The sequence below is a fragment of the Vipera ursinii genome (assembly GCF_947247035.1).
Source record: "Vipera ursinii genome assembly, chromosome: W".
In the NCBI taxonomy this organism is placed as follows: Eukaryota; Metazoa; Chordata; class Lepidosauria; order Squamata; family Viperidae; genus Vipera; species Vipera ursinii.
In genome coordinates this window covers 44,421,485-44,438,824 of record NC_139522.1, presented here as the reverse complement: position 1 = coordinate 44,438,824, position 17,340 = coordinate 44,421,485, and the positions used below count along the sequence as shown (strand labels likewise).

At 41.5% G+C, this 17,340-nt stretch overlaps 1 protein-coding gene across 5 annotated transcripts in view; it reads left to right on the top strand.

Annotated features, from left to right (window-relative positions):
• The window catches only part of LOC310648273 (chromobox protein homolog 1-like), an 873,008-nt gene extending 857,014 nt beyond the window's left edge, over positions 1-15,994 (top strand). For 4 of the 5 annotated variants that reach the window (XM_083376027.1, XM_083376026.1, XM_083376024.1 and 1 more), the window contains one exon: positions 14,790-15,994. In XM_083376027.1, coding sequence (XP_083232153.1) covers positions 14,790-14,934 — 145 coding nt within the window. In that variant the 3' untranslated portion in view covers positions 14,935-15,994. The remainder of the gene's footprint in view (positions 1-14,789) is intronic. The other variant, XM_083376028.1, reaches the window with a different exon arrangement.
• The last annotated feature ends 1,346 nt before the right edge of the window (positions 15,995-17,340 follow it).

Below are 17,340 nucleotides of genomic sequence, written 5' to 3'. Positions count from 1 at the left end.
ACGTGAAAGGTGGATGAAGACCAGGAAAAAATTCTTGCCATGTTGAAAGCAATACATGAAACTATTCTTTCAGCTTGTGATAAAATGAGACCTAAAATAAAAGATCAAGACGCCAGTTTAGATGCACAAAGCCAAACTTTGACTACAACCAAAGAACCAACAATGCAGAAGATAACAGAAGAAGTGGAACAATTAAATATTAAGACAGAAGACTCAATTGACCAACAAGTACAGCTGATGGAAAACCCAGACAAGGAAGTGACAAAACTGGAAATGGAAATGACTTTCTATACAAATCAGAAGAAATTTGAGAAAGAAGAACAGATTGAATTGAAGACAAATATATCAGAGCAAATATGGGGGAACTGGAATAACAGGGCGACAACTAAATGAATACAAATGGGCTAGTCCTTCCAGAAAACTGGCAATCAAATGGTCTCCTTTAATTCAACTAACATATATAAGAATGAAGGGCAATTTATTTGATGATCTAAAAGCGCTGATATGGAAGCCTAGTTGGCAAAGGAAAAAAGCTAGAATAATGTTGAAAAAATTGGGGGTTTGATTCATTAGAGGGGATTTTATATTGTCAATTAGAGGGTTAAAGGGAGATCTTGAGATAAGGGGAATTTTGGTTATTAGATTTAAAATAGCTGGAAACCAGTTCAAAATAAAGATTTGTCTAATACTGAAAAATTAGATATAAAAGGGAAAAGAAAATTAATTATCATGAATATGTTTGACTTATTGATTAACCCAGGCAATATATATAATGGTTTTGATTTATTAAAGGGGATATTGTATTATTAAGTATGGTGGGAAATAGATAACTTTTAGGAAATTGAACTTTAGGAAATAGAACAAGATTACATTTAAATAGATAAAATGTGTATTTTGGACACTATAAAGTTTGTTATGAAATGAGGTAAGGGAACTCTTGGTTACCCAAAGTCTGAAAATTATGGATATCAAAGGTTAAATTGGAATATTGATGAGAAGTTAAAAATTATGTAAAAATTAATAACAGGATATGGATTGTTTATGAAGATTGAATGTAATTAAGATATGTATAAGCTAAAAATTTATTGATAAATGTAATAATGATGTCTTTATTGAGTTGATATAATTAGAAATGTACTAGTTTGAATTGTTGTTGTTAGTTGCAACGTCGTGTCCGACCCATCGCGACCCTATGGACAATGTTCCTCCAGGCCTTCCTGTCCTCTACCATCTTCTAGAGTCCATTTAAGCTCACGCCTACTGCTTCAGTGACTCCATCCAGCCACCTCATTCTCTGTCGTCCCCTTCTTCTATTGCCCTCAACCTTTCCCAGCATTAGGCTCTTCTCCAGTGTGTCCTTCCTTCTCATTAGGTGGCCAAAGTATTTGAGTTTCAACTTCAGGATCTGGTCTTCTAAAGAGCAGTCAGGGTTGATCTCCTCTAGGACTGACCGGTTTGAACAGCTTGCAATCCAAGGGACTCGCAGGAGTCTTCTCCAGCACCATAGTTCAAAGACCTCAATTCTTTGGCGCTCAGCCTTTCTTATGGTCTAACTTTCACTGCCATACATTGCAACTGGGAAGACCATAGCCTTGACTATACGCACTTTTCTTGGCAGGGTAATGTCTCTGCTTTTTAGTGTGCTGTCTAGATTTGCCATGGCTTTCCTCCCGAGGAGCAAGCGTCTTTTAATTTCTTGGCTGCAGTCCCCATCTGCGGTGATCTTGGAGCCCAGGAAAATAAAATCTGTCACTACCTCCATTTCTTCCCCATCTATTTGCCAGGAATTGAGAGGGCCGGATGCCATGATCTTGGTTTTCTTAATGTTAAGTTTCAAGCCATCTTTTGCACTCTCCTCCACCCGCAACAAGAGGCTCTTTAGTTCCTCTTCACTTTCTGCCATTAAGAGTGGTATCATTGCATACCTTAGTTGTTGTTAGTTGCGAAGTCGTGTCCGACCCATCACGACCCTATGGACAATGTTCCTCCAGGCCTTCCTGTCCTCTACCATATTCTGGAGTCCATTTAAGCTCACACCTACTGCTTCAGTGACTCCATCCAGCCACCTCATTCTCTGTCGTCCCCTTCTTCTATTGCCCTCAACCTTTCCCAGCATTAGGCTCTTCTCCAGTGTGTCCTTCCTTCTCATTAGGTGGCCAAAGTATTTGAGTTTCAACTTCAGGATCTGGTCTTCTAAAGAGCAGTCAGGGTTGATCTCCTCTAGGACTGACCGGATTGAACAGCTTGCAATCCAAGGGACTCGCAGGAGTCTTCTCCAGCACCATAGTTCAAAGACCTCAATTCTTTGGCGCTCAGCCTTTCTTATGGTCCAACTTTCACTGCCATACATTGCAACTGGGAAGACCATAGCCTTGACTATATGCACTTTTCTTGGCAGGGTAATGTCTCTGCTTTTTAGTGTGCTGTCTAGATTTGCCATGGCTTTCCTCCCGAGGAGCAAGCGTCTTTTAATTTCTTGGCTGCAGTCCCCATCTGCGGTGATCTTGGAACCCAGGAAAATAAAATCTGTCACTACCTCCATTTCTTCCCCATCTATTTGCCAGGAATTGAGAGGGCCGGATGCCATGATCTTGGTTTTCTTAATGTTAAGTTTCAAGCCATCTTTTGCACTCTCCTCCACCCGCAACAAGAGGCTCTTTAGTTCCTCTTCACTTTCTGCCATTAAGAGTGGTATCATTGCATACCTTTGTTGTTGTTAGTTGCGAAGTCGTGTCCGACCCATCGCGACCCTATGGACAATGTTCCTCCACGCCTTCCTGTCCTCTACCATATTATGGTGTCCATTTAAGCTCACACCTACTGCTTCAGTGACTCCATCCAGCCACCTCATTCTCTGTCGTCCCCTTCTTCTATTGCCCTCAATCTTTCCCAGCATTAGGCTCTTCTCCAGTGAATCCTTCCTTCTCATTAGGTGGCCAAAGTATTTGAGTTTTAGCTCAGGATCTGGCCTTCTAAAGAGCAGTCAGGGTTGATCTCCTCTAGGACTGACCGGATTGAACAGCTTGCAGTCCAAGGGACTCGCAGGAGTCTTCTCCAGCACCATAGTTCAAAGGCTTCAATTCTTTGGCGCTCAGCCTTTCTTATGGTCCAACTTTCACTGCCATACATTGCAACTGGGAAGACCATCGCCTTGACTATACGCACTTTTGTTGACAGGGTAATGTCTCTGCTTTTTAGTGTGCTGTCTAGATTTGCCATGGCTTTCCTCCCGAGGAGCAAGCGTCTTTTAATTTCTTGGCTACAGTCCCCATCTGCAGTGATCTTGGAGCCCAGGAAAATAAAATCTGTCACTACCTCCATTTCTTCCCCATCTATTTGCCAGGAATTGAGAGGGCCAGATGCCATGATCTTGGTTTTCTTAATGTTTAGTTTCAACCCAAGTTTTGCACTCTCCTTCTTCACTCGCAACAAGAGGCTCTTTAGTTCCTCTTCACTTTCTGCCATTAGAGTGGTATCATCTGCATATCTTAGGTTGTTGATCTTTCTTCCGGCAATCTTAATTCCAACTTTTGAGTCATCTAGCCCTACCTTTCTCATGATGTGCTCTGCATATAAGTTAAATAGGCAAGGCGACAGTATACAGCCTTGCCGGACTCCTTTCCCAATTTTGAACCAATCAGTGGTTCCGTGTCCAGTTCTCACTGTTGCTTCTTGGCCCACATATAGGTTTCTCAAGAGACAAATAAGATGGTCTGGTATGCCCATCTCTTTAAGAACTTGCCACAGTTTGTTATGATCCACACAATCAAAGGCTTTAGCATAGTCAATGAAGCAGAAGTAGATGTTTTTCTGGAACTCTCTAGCTTTCTCCATGATCCAGCGTATGTTAGCAATTTGATCTCTTGTTCCTCTGCCTCTTCGAAATCCTGCCTGTACTTCTGGTAGTTCTCGATCCACATACTGCTGGAGTCTAGCTTGTAGAATTTTAAGCATAACTTTACTAGCATGAGAAATGTGTGCAATGGTGCGATAGTTTGAACATTCTTTGGCACTGCCTTTCTTTGGAATTGGAATGTAAACTGATCTTTTCCAATCCTGTGGCCACTGTTGAGTTTTCCAAATTTGCTGGCAAATTGAGTGTAGCACTTTTACTGCATCGTCTTTTAAGATTTTGAATAGCTGAGCTGGAATACTGTCACCTCCACTAGCTTTGTTGTTGCTCAGCTTTTCTAAGGCCCACTTCACTTCACATTCTAGGATGTCTGGCTCAAGGTCAGTGACCACTTCATTGTGATTATCAGGGACGTTAAGCTCATTCTTGTATAGTTCTTCTGTGTAATTTTTCCACCTCTTCTTAATCTCTTCTGCCTCTGTTAGGTCCCTGCCATTTTGGTCCTTTATCATGCCCATTTTTGTATGAAACGTTCCTTTCATCTCTCCAATTTTCTTGAAAAGATCTCTGGTCCTCCCTATTCTATTGTTTTCTTCTATTTCTTTGCATTGTTCATTTAAGAAGCCATTCTTATCTCTTCTAGCTATTCTTTGGAATTCTGCATTTAATTGGGCATATCTTTCTTTTTCTCCCTTGCCTTTCGCTTCCCTCCTTTCCTCAGCTATTTGCAAAGCTTCCTCAGACAGCCATTTTGCTTTCTTGCATTTCTTTTTCTTTGGGATGGTTTTGGTTGCTACCTGTTGTACAATGTTGCGAACCTCTGTCCATAGTTCTTCAGGCACTCTGTCTATCAGATCTAATTCCTTAAATCTATTTATCACCTCTACTGTATATTCAACAGGGATATGATTTAATTCATACCTGACTGGCCTAGCGCTTTTCCCTACTTTCTTTAATTTAAGCCTAAACTTTGCAACAAGAAGCTTATGGTCTGAGCCACAGTCAGCTGCTTGTCTTGTTTTTACTGACTGTATAGAGCTTCTCCATCTTTGGCTGCAGAGCATATAGTCAATCTGATTTCTGTGTTAACCGTCTGGTGATGTCCATGTGTAAAGCCGTCTGTTGGGTTGTTGGAAAAGAGTGTTTGCTATGACCATCGTATTCTCTTGACAAAATTCTATCAGCCTGTGCCCTGCTTCATTTTGTACTCCAAGGCCAAACTTGCCTGTTATTCCAGTTATCTTTTGGCTTCCTACTTTAGCATTCCAATCCCCCATGATGATAAGGACATCATTTTTGGGTGTTAGTTCTATAAGGTGCTGTAGAGCTTCATAGAACCGGTCAATTTCATCCTCTTCAGCACCGGTGGTTGGGGCATAGACTTGGACTACTGTGATATTGAATGGTTTGCCTTGGATTTGAACTGAGATCATTCTGTCATTTTGAGGATTGTATCCTAGTATTACTTTTCCTACTTTTTTATTGACTATGAAGGCTACTCCATTTCTTCTGAGGGATTCTTGCCTGCAGTAGTATACCTGATGGTCATCTGAATAAAATTCACCCATTCCTGTCCATTTTAGTTCGCTGATACCTAAGATGTCGACGTTTAGTCTTGTCATCTCTTGTTTGACCACGTCCAGCTTTCCTTGATTCATGGATCTTACATTCCAGGTTCCTATGGAGAAAAAATCTTTACAGCATCGGACTTTCCTTTCACCACCAGACATATCCACAGCTGAGCGTCCTTTCGGCTTTGGCCCAGTCACTTCATTCTTTCTGGCGCTACTAGTACTAGCCCTCTGCTCTTCCCCAGTAGCATATTGGACGCCTTCCGACCTGAGGGGCTCATCTTCCAGCATCATATTGTTTTGCCTTTTAGTACTATCCATAGGGTTTTCATGGCAAAGATACTGGAGTGGGTTGCCATTTCCTTCTCCAGTGGATCACGTTTTGTCAGAACTCTCTGCTATGACCTTTCCGTCTTGGGTGGCCCTGCACGGCATAGCTCATAGCTTCATTGAATTACGCAAGCCCCTTCGCCACGACAAGGCAGTAATCCATGAAGGGGATTGCATACCTTAGGTTGTTGATATTTCTCCCGACAATCTTAATTCCAACTTTTGATTCATCTAGCCCTGCCTTTCTCATGATGTGCTCTGCATATAAGTTAAATAGGCAGGGCGACAGTATACAGCCTTGCCGGACTCCTTTTCCAATTTTGAACCAATCGGTGGTTCCGTGTCCAGTTCTCACTGTTGCTTCTTGACCCGCATATAGGTTTCTCAAGAGACAAATAACATGGTCTGGTACTCCCATCTCTTTAAGAACTTGCTACAGTTTGTTGTGATCCACACAATCAAATGCTTTAGCATAGTCAATGAAGCAGAAGTAGATGTTTTTCTGGAACTCTCTAGCTTTCTCCATGATCCAGCATACGTTGGCAATTTGATCTCTAGTTCCTCTGCCTCTTCGAAATCCTGCCTGTACTTCTGGTAGTTCTCGATCCACATACTGCTGGAGTCTAGCTTGTAGGATTTTAAGCATAACTACTAGCATGTGAAATGAGTGCAGTGGTGCAATAGTTTGAACATTCTTTGGCACTGCTTTTCTTTGGAATTGGAATGTAAACTGATCTTTTCCAATCCTGTGGCCAATGCTGAGTTTTCCAAATTTGCTGGCAAATTGAGCGTAGCACTTTTACTGCATCGTCTTTTAAGATTTTGAATAGCTCAGCTGGAATACTGTCACCTCCTCTAGCTTTGTTGTTGCTCAGCTTTCCTAAGGTCCACTTCACTTGACATTCTGTGATGTCTGGCTCGAGGTCAGTGACCACCTCATCATGGTTATCAGGGACGTTAAGCTTTTTCTTGTATAGTTCTTCTGTGTAATTTACTAGTTTGAATATGAGATAGTAAATGTTAAGGGGAAAAGAGAAGAAATATCTGATGTTGTAACCTGAGATTTACACTAAAGATTTTGTTATTGAATTATTAACCCAGTCACCATGTTGCTTTTTAAATACTCAAATGTAAAATTGGTAAATTAATAAAATATTATAAAAAAAGTTATGTCAAATCTCCCCAGAGCACTTACAACATAGAGGTGCAGTGGCTCAGTGGCTTAATGCTGCTGGAGATGGTCTTTGCTTCAGCGGTTCAAGTCCTAGCACTGTTTGGCGGGGTGAGCTCATGTTACTTGCCTCAGCTTCTGCCCACATAGCAGTTCAAAAGCATATTCTATGCGGGTAGATAAATGGGTACCACTTCGGTGGGGAGACAAGCTGGCGCTTCGTGTGGATGGTTAGAATCCTGTTGGCGCTGGACCTTCCCGATTGTGACACCCGTTTGCGAGGCAGCTTCAGTGGAGAGAAAGGGCCCTGGATGACACTGCAGGAAAGCTGCTCATCTTTCTTTCTGGTGAGGAGCTAGCTTCACCCCCTGTGGCACACCTTTGAAAGTACACAAGCATGAACCAAACAGGGCTAGCGGTCTTAGGCAGCCAAACTACTACTCTGCATTAGCATTGTAGTTTCCTGGCTAATGTAACATTGCCATATGCTAAATAAATAAATAAACTTACAACCTGTTTTCGGAGTTACAGTGGCCACAGACACAAAAAGTCATGTGATCACATTTTGGGTGCTTAGCTGTTCTCAGTGTCCAGCGGTCATATTACCACGATTTGCAACTTTTTTTGCCAGTTTCTGGCATTTGCTTCTGATTTCCAGCAAAATTGCCCATTGTGGAAAATGGATTCACTTAACAGCTGTAGTTAAAAAAAAGTTGTATCTTCGGATCTGGTCACATGCCTCAACTTAAAACTGCAATTACATAACTGTAATTTTGGACTCAATTATGATCGTAAGTCAAGGACTGCCTTTACAATTTCTAGCATCCCTCATTGTTAGCCATGCTGGATGTTGGGAAACAACCAGCCAGGCAAGGAGGAGGGATCAAGTGCAGAGTTAGCCTTGAGTCATTGCATAGTCCCAAGTAACCTATGACTGAACACACACACCCCAGCAACTTTATCTGTTCCCATAAGAGGGCGAGTAGTCTGAGGAGATACTTGTATTAAACAGTGAATATAAAAAGTCTACTTCAGTTGAAAAACAAACATATTTTAAGGGGGGAAATAATGAAAATGTACAATAACATGTTTGCATAGGTGTGCACACCCTCTTATAAGTAGAGATATGGCTTTGTTCAGAATTAACCAATCACATTCAAACTGATGTTAAATAGTAGACAGTATACACCCGCATTCAGTTAAACTGATTGATCAAGCACATCATCCGAGCCCAGTTACATTTTGCAGAAACCTACATCAAGTGTGAAAAAAGCATGTTGGTAAATGTGTTATGGTTTAATGAGACCAAGGTTGAACTTTTTAGCCACAATTACAAAAAGTATGTTTGGTGCAAAAACTACATTGTGCATCACCACAAGTACACCATACCCAGACTGAAGCATGGTGGTGGCAGCATTATGCTTTGGAGCTGCTTTTCTTCAGCTGGAACTGGGGTTTTAGTCAAGGTGGAAAGAATTTGGAAGAGATCCAAATCAATCAATTTTGGAACCAAACCTTCAGGCCTTTGCTAAAATGCTGAAGATGAAGAGGAATTTCACCTTTCAACACAACAATGACCCAAAGCATACCTCCAAATTAACAAAAGAATGGCTTTACGAGAAGACCAAAGTTTTGGAATGGCCCCGGCAGAGCCCGGACCGGCTCTGATTCCCAAGGCAAGATGTGCCATGCTGATAGGCTCTTACCCTCAAAAGACTGAATGCTGTCATCAAATCAAAAGGTGCTTCAACGAAGTATTAGTTTAATGTGCAACTATATTATTGTACATTTTTTGTTTTTTTTTTCTCCCAAAAAGATTTCTGTTTCTTTTTCAATTGAATTGTACAGCTTATATGTTACGATACAGGTGGAAAAAACTCGTAAGTGATTTATCTTGGTCTGATTTTTTTTACATCTCAAAACCCTGGCATTTTAACAGGTGTGTAGACTGTAGGTATCTTCAAGACATTACACATTGAGAGACTTGGTGTCCTAGGATGGCAAGAGACATCAAGGAATATGTATCATCTTGCCACATATGCAGGACGACAAACCCTGGCATCAAAATCTGGCAGTGCTGTTGCAGCCCTTGGAATATCCTCCCCAGCTCTGGCACATCGTATGACTAGACTTTATTCCTGACTTACCACTGGTCCAAGGCTATACCTCCATATTGGTGGTGGTAGATCTTCTCAACAAGATGGCACATTTCATCTGTTGTAAGGGCTTACCCACAGTGAGGGAGATAGCACAGCAGTTTTTGGACCATGTCTTTCAATATAAAGGAATGGTTTCTAGGCTAATATGTGATCATACTACAAAAAAGATGTTGAGACCTTGGAAAAAGTTCAGAGAAAAGCAACTAAAATGTTCAAAGGCCTGGAGACTAAAACATACGAAGAATGGCTTCAGGACTTGGGTTTGGCTAGTCTAAAGAAAAGAAGAAATGGGTGACATGATAGCAATATTCCAGTATTTGAGGTGCAGCCACAAAGAAGAGGGTGTCAAACTATTCTCCAAAGCACCAGAGGGCAGGACAAGAAGCAATGGTTGGAAACTGACCAAAGAGAGAAGCAACCTGGAATTAAGGAGAAATTTCCTAACAGTGAGGACAGTTAACCAGTGGAACAGCTTGCCTTCAGAAATTGTGGGCACTCCACTACTGGAGGTTTTTAAGAAGAGACTAGACAGTCACTTGTCTGAAATGGTATAGGTTCTCCTGTTCGAGCAGGGGGCTGGACCAGAAGACCTCCAAGGTCCTGTCCTGTCCTGTCCAAGTGTGGGGAGCTGGCGCTATTGAAGACCAGAACAGTCCCTTGAACTTTTAAGAGCGGCCATAAAACCTAATTCCAGGGCCGCAGCTGATACCCAGTGAATACCAAGACTTAGCAGAAGTTTTTAGCGAAAAGGAATGCAACAACCTCCCCCCACCAAACCGGGTGACTGACTGTACAATTGAGATCTGTGAGCCAGACTTCCCAAGCCAAAAATGTATTCAATGACGCCCAGAGAATTAAAAGAGTTGAGGGGATACATCAACAAGAATCTAGCCAGAGGTTTCATCCAACCCGCAAAATCGTGTGTGGCTGCCCCTGTTCTGTTTAAAGAGAAAAAAGATGGATCGCAGGGTGCGAATCAGAGAGGGAGATGAATGGAAATCAACTTTCAACAGCCCTCTGGGAAGCTTCCAGTTCAGAGTTATGCCTTTTGGCCTTCAAGGGGCCCCTGCTGTGTTTATGCAATTAATCAAGTGCTACATGATCACCTGTATAAAGGGGTTATAGTCTATCTTGATGACATCCTTATTTACATCAAAACCATGGCAGAGTACATCAAATTAGTGCGTGAAGTGCTCAAAAAGTTGCCTAAAGCCAAGCTTTATGCTAAACTCTCTAAATGCGATTTCCATCAGACACGCCTCGACTACCTTGGGTACCGGACTTCCAGCAAGGGGGTTGAAATGGACCCAGCCAAGGTCAAAGTGGTGCTTCAGTGGCAGCCTCCAGAAAGCTGTAAACAGCTTTAGAGCTTCCTAGGGTTCACAAACCTGTATTGGCAGTTCATTCCTTCTTTTGCCAAGATAGCCCTGCCAATTACTGAACTGTTGAAAACCGGAAAAGGGGGGTCAACCCCTGTCATGGTCTATGGAATGCCAAGCAGAATTTGAAAACTTAAAGAGACTATTTGCAGCTGAACCTGTCCTGAAACACCCCGATCCTAACAAACAGTTCATAATCCAAGCTGATGCAAGTGATGTGGCAGTGGGAGCGGTCCTTTTGCAAAGAAATCAAAAGGGGGACTTACAACCCTGCTCCTATACCTCCAGGAAATTAACTGATACTGAAAGGCGATGGGCAATATGGGAAAAAGAGGCTTTCGAAGTGAGGTGGGCCTTATTAACGTGGTGTCATTTTCTTGAGGGAAGCCTTTTGAAGTGTGGACTGATCATAAAAATCTAAAGGCACTGAGAACCCCTCGAAAGTTGTCCCCTAAATAGGTCTGTTGGGCACAGTACTTTAATCATTTCAATTTCACTCTTCCTAGGGAAAAAATTCTTTGGCTGATGCTTTATCTAGGATGCCCCAGTAGAAAAGCCGCCGAGAGGACATTATAAACCCTATTATTCCCCTGCCACAATCAGCTTCGCAAATAACCACTCGCAGTCAAATGCACACACAGCCAGCCGAGCCAGAGAGCCCTCTTAAGAAAGAAACTTAGGGAAGAGTTAAAGACTGACACCTGGTTCCAGGCAAATAAGACTCTACTGACCCAACGGGATGGGTTAGCCTGGAAGGGCTCTAAATTGTACTTACCCAAGACCCTTAGAATCCAGGCACTTCAACGCAGTCACTACGCCAAATTTGCCAGTCACTTTGGCTTTTAAAAAACATTGCATTTGATCTGGAGACAGTTTTGGTAGACAGGGATGAAAAAGGACATTGAAAGCTACATAAAAAGCTGCTCCATTTGCGCTGCCATGAAAAGACCAGGGAAACTCCCTGGATTGTTGCAGCAGGTAGCTGGGAGGAAATAACTATAGACTTTATTGTTGAGCTACCAGAAAGTAGAGGAAATACGGTAATATGGACTGTCATTGATCTTTTTTCTAAGCAGGCTCATTTCATAGCCTCAGGGGCTTTCCTTGACTTTTCATCTGAGCAAAAGCTAACACAATGGTGGAACAATACATCAGATGCTACGTTAATTACCAACAAATGAACTGGGCTGACCTACCTTTTGCTGAGGTGGCTTACAATAATACTGTGCATAGCAGTACTGGACTTACTCCATTTAAGATAGCTACCGGCCAAGAATTTGTCCTCATGCCTGAATACTCTCAGGAACCACCTTCCTCACAAACATTAGACCAGTGGGTGACATCATGTCAAACTGTTTGGACTAATGTAAAAAAAGCTCTAACACAAGCTGCAAAAACTTACAAGGAACAAGCCAATAAGAAGCAGTCCCCTCAGAGGTTGTTTCTGCTGGGGGAAAAGGTCTTATCTTTCAGCCAAATATTTAAGACTTAAATTGTCCAGTAAGAAACTGGGACCGAAATTTCTTAGTCCTTTCCCTATAGTTAGAATTATCAATCCTGTGACAGTTGAATTGAAACTTCTTCACTTACTTGGGAAAATTCATCCTGTTTTCCATTGCAGTTTGCTAAAAGCTCTGAGGGAATCCTCATTGAGACCAATTCCCAAGAAAGCACCTGGTCACCTTTTAGTTCAAGGAGACACTCATTATGAAATTAAGCGAATCCTTGACTCTAGGTTATACAAAGGGAAATTACAGTTCCTAGTGCAGTGGAAGGGGTATCCTTTATCAGAAGCTACCTGAGGTTAAGAGTGTAGACGTCAAAGCAGACTGGTTGATAAAGAAGTTTTATGATAAACACCCTCAAAAGCCTCGGGGAGATTCCTAATTTACTCTTTGCTTTCTGCAGGATTTGTTTTCTCTTTAGGGGATCCAACTGTCAAACCTGCAACGAACCTGACTGAAGCCATCTTGTTCGTTTTCGGTTGCCACAAGATTGGGGGGAGGAGGTATGGGAAGTTCTATGCTAGCCTAAACAATTCTCTGTCCTGTGAGAACCAAGGTCATTTCTGTGCCCTCAGCTGGGGGGGTTGAGCCTAATGTCAGAAAGCCCGCCAATCTATTCTATTGGGAATTATACTTGATTGCATACATTTGGGGGTGGGAATTTTAACTTTGTAATACTGTTGCTTTGGGAGGGAACTTTTGTCTTGGTTTCACTTTTGATCATGCCGATACTTTGTAACCAATGAACATGTTCTTAGAGGAAAACTCAAGCCTCGGAGTTCTGCTTTACTTGGTCTCATCTATCAAAACCATGACACTCAGCTTTTTACCTATATAAAAGACACCTGTCCACAGAAGGAAGCAATCAGATTCCAAACTTTCCACCATGGCCAAGACCAAACAGCTGTCCAAGGATGGCAGGAACAAGATTGTAGACCTACACAAGGATGGAATGGACTACAAGCAGCTTGGTGAGAAGGTGACAACAGTTGGTGTGATTATTCGCAAATGGAAGAAACACAAAATAACATCTCCCTCTGTCTGGGGCTCCCTGCAAGATCTCACCTTGTGGAGTTTCAATGATAATGAGAACGGTGAGGAATCAGCCCAGAACTACATGGGAGGATCTTGTCAATGATCTTAAGGCAGCTGGGACCATAGTCGCCAAGAAAACAATTAGTAACATACCACGCTGTGAAGGACTGAAATCCTGCAGCGCCTGCAAGGTCCCCCTGCTCAAGAAAGCACATGTACAGGCCTGTTTGAAGTTTGCCAATGAACATCTGAATGATTCAGAGGAGAACTGGGTCAAAGTGTTATGGTCAGATGAGACCAAAATTGAGCTCTTTGCCATCAACTTCCCGTGTTTGGAGGAGGAGGGATGCTGCCTATGACCCCAAGAACACCATCCCCACCGTCAAACATGGAGGTGGAAACATGCTTTGGGGCTATTTTTCATCTAAGGGGACAGGACAGCTTCACTGCATCAAAGGGATGATGGGCAGGGCCATGTACCGTCAAATCTTGGGTGAGAACCTCCTTCCCTCAGCCAGGAAAATGGGTCATGGATGGGTATTCCAGCAAGACAATGACCCAAAACACATGGCCAAGGCAACAAAGGAGTGGCTCAAGAAGCAAGTGGCCTAGCCAGTCTCCAGACCTTAATCCCATAGAAAATCTGTGGAGGGAGCTGAAGGTTCGAGCTGCCAAACGTCAGCCTCGAAACCTTAATGACTTGGAGAGGATCTGCAAAGAGAAGTGGGACAAAAGCCCTCCTGAGATGTGTGCAAACCTGGTGGCCAACTACAAGAAACGTCTGACCTCTGTGATTGCCAACAAGGGTTTTGCCACCAAGTACTAAGTCATGTTTTGTGAAGGGGTCAAATACTTATTTCACTCATTAAAATGCAAATAAATTTATAATGAAGAGCCAGCGCTTGTCCGAGGATGTCTCTGTGGTCATGACTAGACGCCAAAGGCGCACAGAACACTGTTACCTTCCCACTGTAGTGGTCCCTATTTTTCTACTTGCATTTTTGCGTGCTTTTGAACTGCTAGGTTGGCAGAAGGTGGGACGAGTAACAGGCGCTCACTCTGTTACGCGGCACTCGGGATTCGACCCGCCAAACTGCCGACCATCTGATCGACAAGCTCAGCGTCCTAACCCACTGAGCCACCGCGTCTTCGGCTTTGAAATGGAGATGAGCGCCGGCCCCTAGACTTGGAAATGACTAGCACGCATGTGCGGGGGAACGTTTACCTTTACCTAAATTTATAACATTTGAAATATGTTTTTCTGGATTTTTTTGTTATTCTGTCTCTCCTTGTTAAACCTTCCATTAAAATTATAGACTGATCATTTCCTTGTCAGTGGGCAAATGTACAAAATCAGGCAATCCAAAATTTTCCCTTCACTGTATTAGGCCCATCCCCCCAAAACAAGCTAGGATTTATTTTGGGGATAGGTCTTACTTTCGGGGAAACATGGTAGGTGCAAATGTATTGTCCATCAGAGGTTGGCAACTATGCCATGGTATCCTTACAGTTTAGTGGGATATTCATCCATCTCCACAATTAGGAAATAGAAGATCCAGCAAGTTATCTTTTAAATTAGAGAACAAAATGAAATGGTTGTACCTGCTACCAGAAAATATTGACTTTGATATACCTTAGAACTTTAAACAATAAATTCCATCAAATTATCACAAGTTTCATTCAGGTGACATGGTACAATTTTTGATCATATGTATTTTGAAAATAGATGTTGTTTATCACTCCCTGTGGGATAAACACTAACATTTTTTCTCTTTTGATTATATAGGAAAAACTCCGATGAAGCTGATCTGGTTCCTGCCAAGGAAGCTAACATCAAGTGTCCACAGGTGGTTATCTCATTTTATGAGGAAAGGCTCACATGGCACTCTTATCCCTCGGAGGATGATGATAAGAAGGATGACAAGAGTTAAGTTGCTTGTCCTTCTGTCCTCATCCCTCCTTTGGCTGACTTTTCTTTTAAAGGAACAGACTGTGGGTTTGAACATGAGGAAGAAGTGAAGAGACACTTGGCTGAGGATACCCTCTGTAGAAACAGGACAAGATCTCTGCTTGTGTATGCATGTGCATATTCATAATCCGTCACCTTGATTGGAGGAATGAAGGCCACCAACAGAAACAGCAAGTGCAGGTGCTTGTTCTGTAAAGATCACCTGAAATTTGCAACCTTTCTCCCAAATAGTATTAACAGCATTTTTATAGTTTAGCATGTGTGTGTAGGTTTGATTCCTTTTTTGCTATTTTTTGCGTATTGTGGGAAGGGAGGGTATGTGCCAACTGACTTGAGACAAAGTGTAGTTTACAGTATTCTATAGCCAGAATCATAGTTCTTTTTTTAAAAAAACACCTGCATCTTACTGCAATCAAAATAGGTTACTCTTAATCAAAATGCTGGAGCAAATGCATCTTAAGTGTTAGCATTAACAGCTAAGGTTGTAATCATGAATGCAGCTAATACAAGAATTATTGTCACACATATAAAATTAGGGAAGAGGAAAATTTAACACCTTGTCCTAAACTAAACTTACTTTTCTGCGTCCTTTTAACTTCCCCTTCCCACAGAACTAGGATTACTTTACTTTCCTGTATGTATTTGAACTTGAGAATCATGACGGGTGGGGGGAGGAAAGGAGTGAAATCTACTTTCCTACAGCACAAGTTGCAGAATAGTCTGTAAACACTTTTTGTCAGACCTGGGCATTAATAATTACTTTGTCTTGGCCCTTCACTTATTTTTAATGTAATAGACTTCTGTTTTTACAAAGGACATAATTTTACCTCTGAATTTGCTCAAGTCCTAGTAAGCCACCAACTTCTTCACAGGGCAGCTTGTATGTAGAACTGTATTGTACAAATCTTTTTTAAAATAAAGCATGTGTTAGGCTTCTGTGAAAATGTCTAAAACTTAATTGTTTGGATTTTAACTTCATCCTGAACTGTCCTTTTGTCCTTAATAAAATTTTAGATTTATAATCCTGACCTTTCTTTTTCTTATCCCTCTAGGCAAGGTCTCCCTTGCAAATATTACATAATGGGAAGTGAATCTAGGGTTTAGAGAATACATTGTTTAAAATTTGTTCGTGACACTGTACAGCAGACATGTCAAACTTGCAACATCTCATGACGTCATGCAACGTATCGGGACAGTTTTGCCATTGCCGGCAATGGGGTGGGGGTGTGGCTTCCAGATGACGCATCTGGCCCGTGGGCCAGCAGTTTGACACCCCTGCTGTACAGTATACAATACTTAAGTCAATTGTATCCTATAGGTCCTGCTATTAAGATAACGGGTGACAATGTACCCTGCTTAGTCTGCTGTAAATGGCACTGTATAGAAGAGAGGCCCAAAACATCATGCCACACATTTCTCATCCTTTTCTTCTTGTTTCTGGTTATGTAAAGAGGAGCTGTATTACTCATGTATCAACTAATATGTGAGCTTCTTGTAACTGCCCTTCTGGGTTTATTTTAATTACTATCTTCTTGTGGCACTTTCTCTAGAGTAAACTAAGAATAACCTGTTGCAAGTAGTTTAGTATGCCACTTACAGTGGATATAGAAAGTCTACACACCCCTGTTAAAATGCCAGGCTTTTGAGATGTAAAAAAATCAGACCAAGATCAATCACTTCAGAATTCTTTCCACCTTTAATGTAAATTCCATTTGCAAAAAAATGAGTTTAAAGTGCAAATGTGGTACTCTGAAAAATCTGAGCTAGCCAAGAATTGAAAGATGTTCTATCTTGGATAGTTAAAAAGAATTATCACAAAATGTTCAGTCCTGCCCATGGTACAAGTGGGAGGAACAACCCAGTTTCAGAATTCCTTTGCTTAAAGTAAAATTTATTGTAAAAATAGCCCACAGATGATAAAGATCTCCATTCTTGGCTCCTAACTTGGTTTTCTACTTTAAAAAAAACAAGTTTTATTAGTTTTTCAGTTAAAATCTACATATTTAGAAAGCATCATGGTGACTGGGTAATCAGAGATTCAGTAACAGTTTTCAGTACATAATTCAGGTTACATTATCAAAACATCCTTCTCAATTTCCCTTAACATTTCATACAACCAGTTTAAACTAATAAATTTCTAGAAATAGCATGGTCAGTTAAAAAAATGTCAATTCAATTTCATTGAGATATATCTATGTCCTGTTTTTAAATTTTACCTAATTTTGATTTTAATTATATTACTCAAATTTAGCCTTTAACATCCCAAATAATATTCACAACCCAAATTTCCCTTATTTCATTACAGCAAAAACTATAGCATCTAACATGTACACAATGGCTGAGTAGCTATGTTCTACCTAATAAGCAT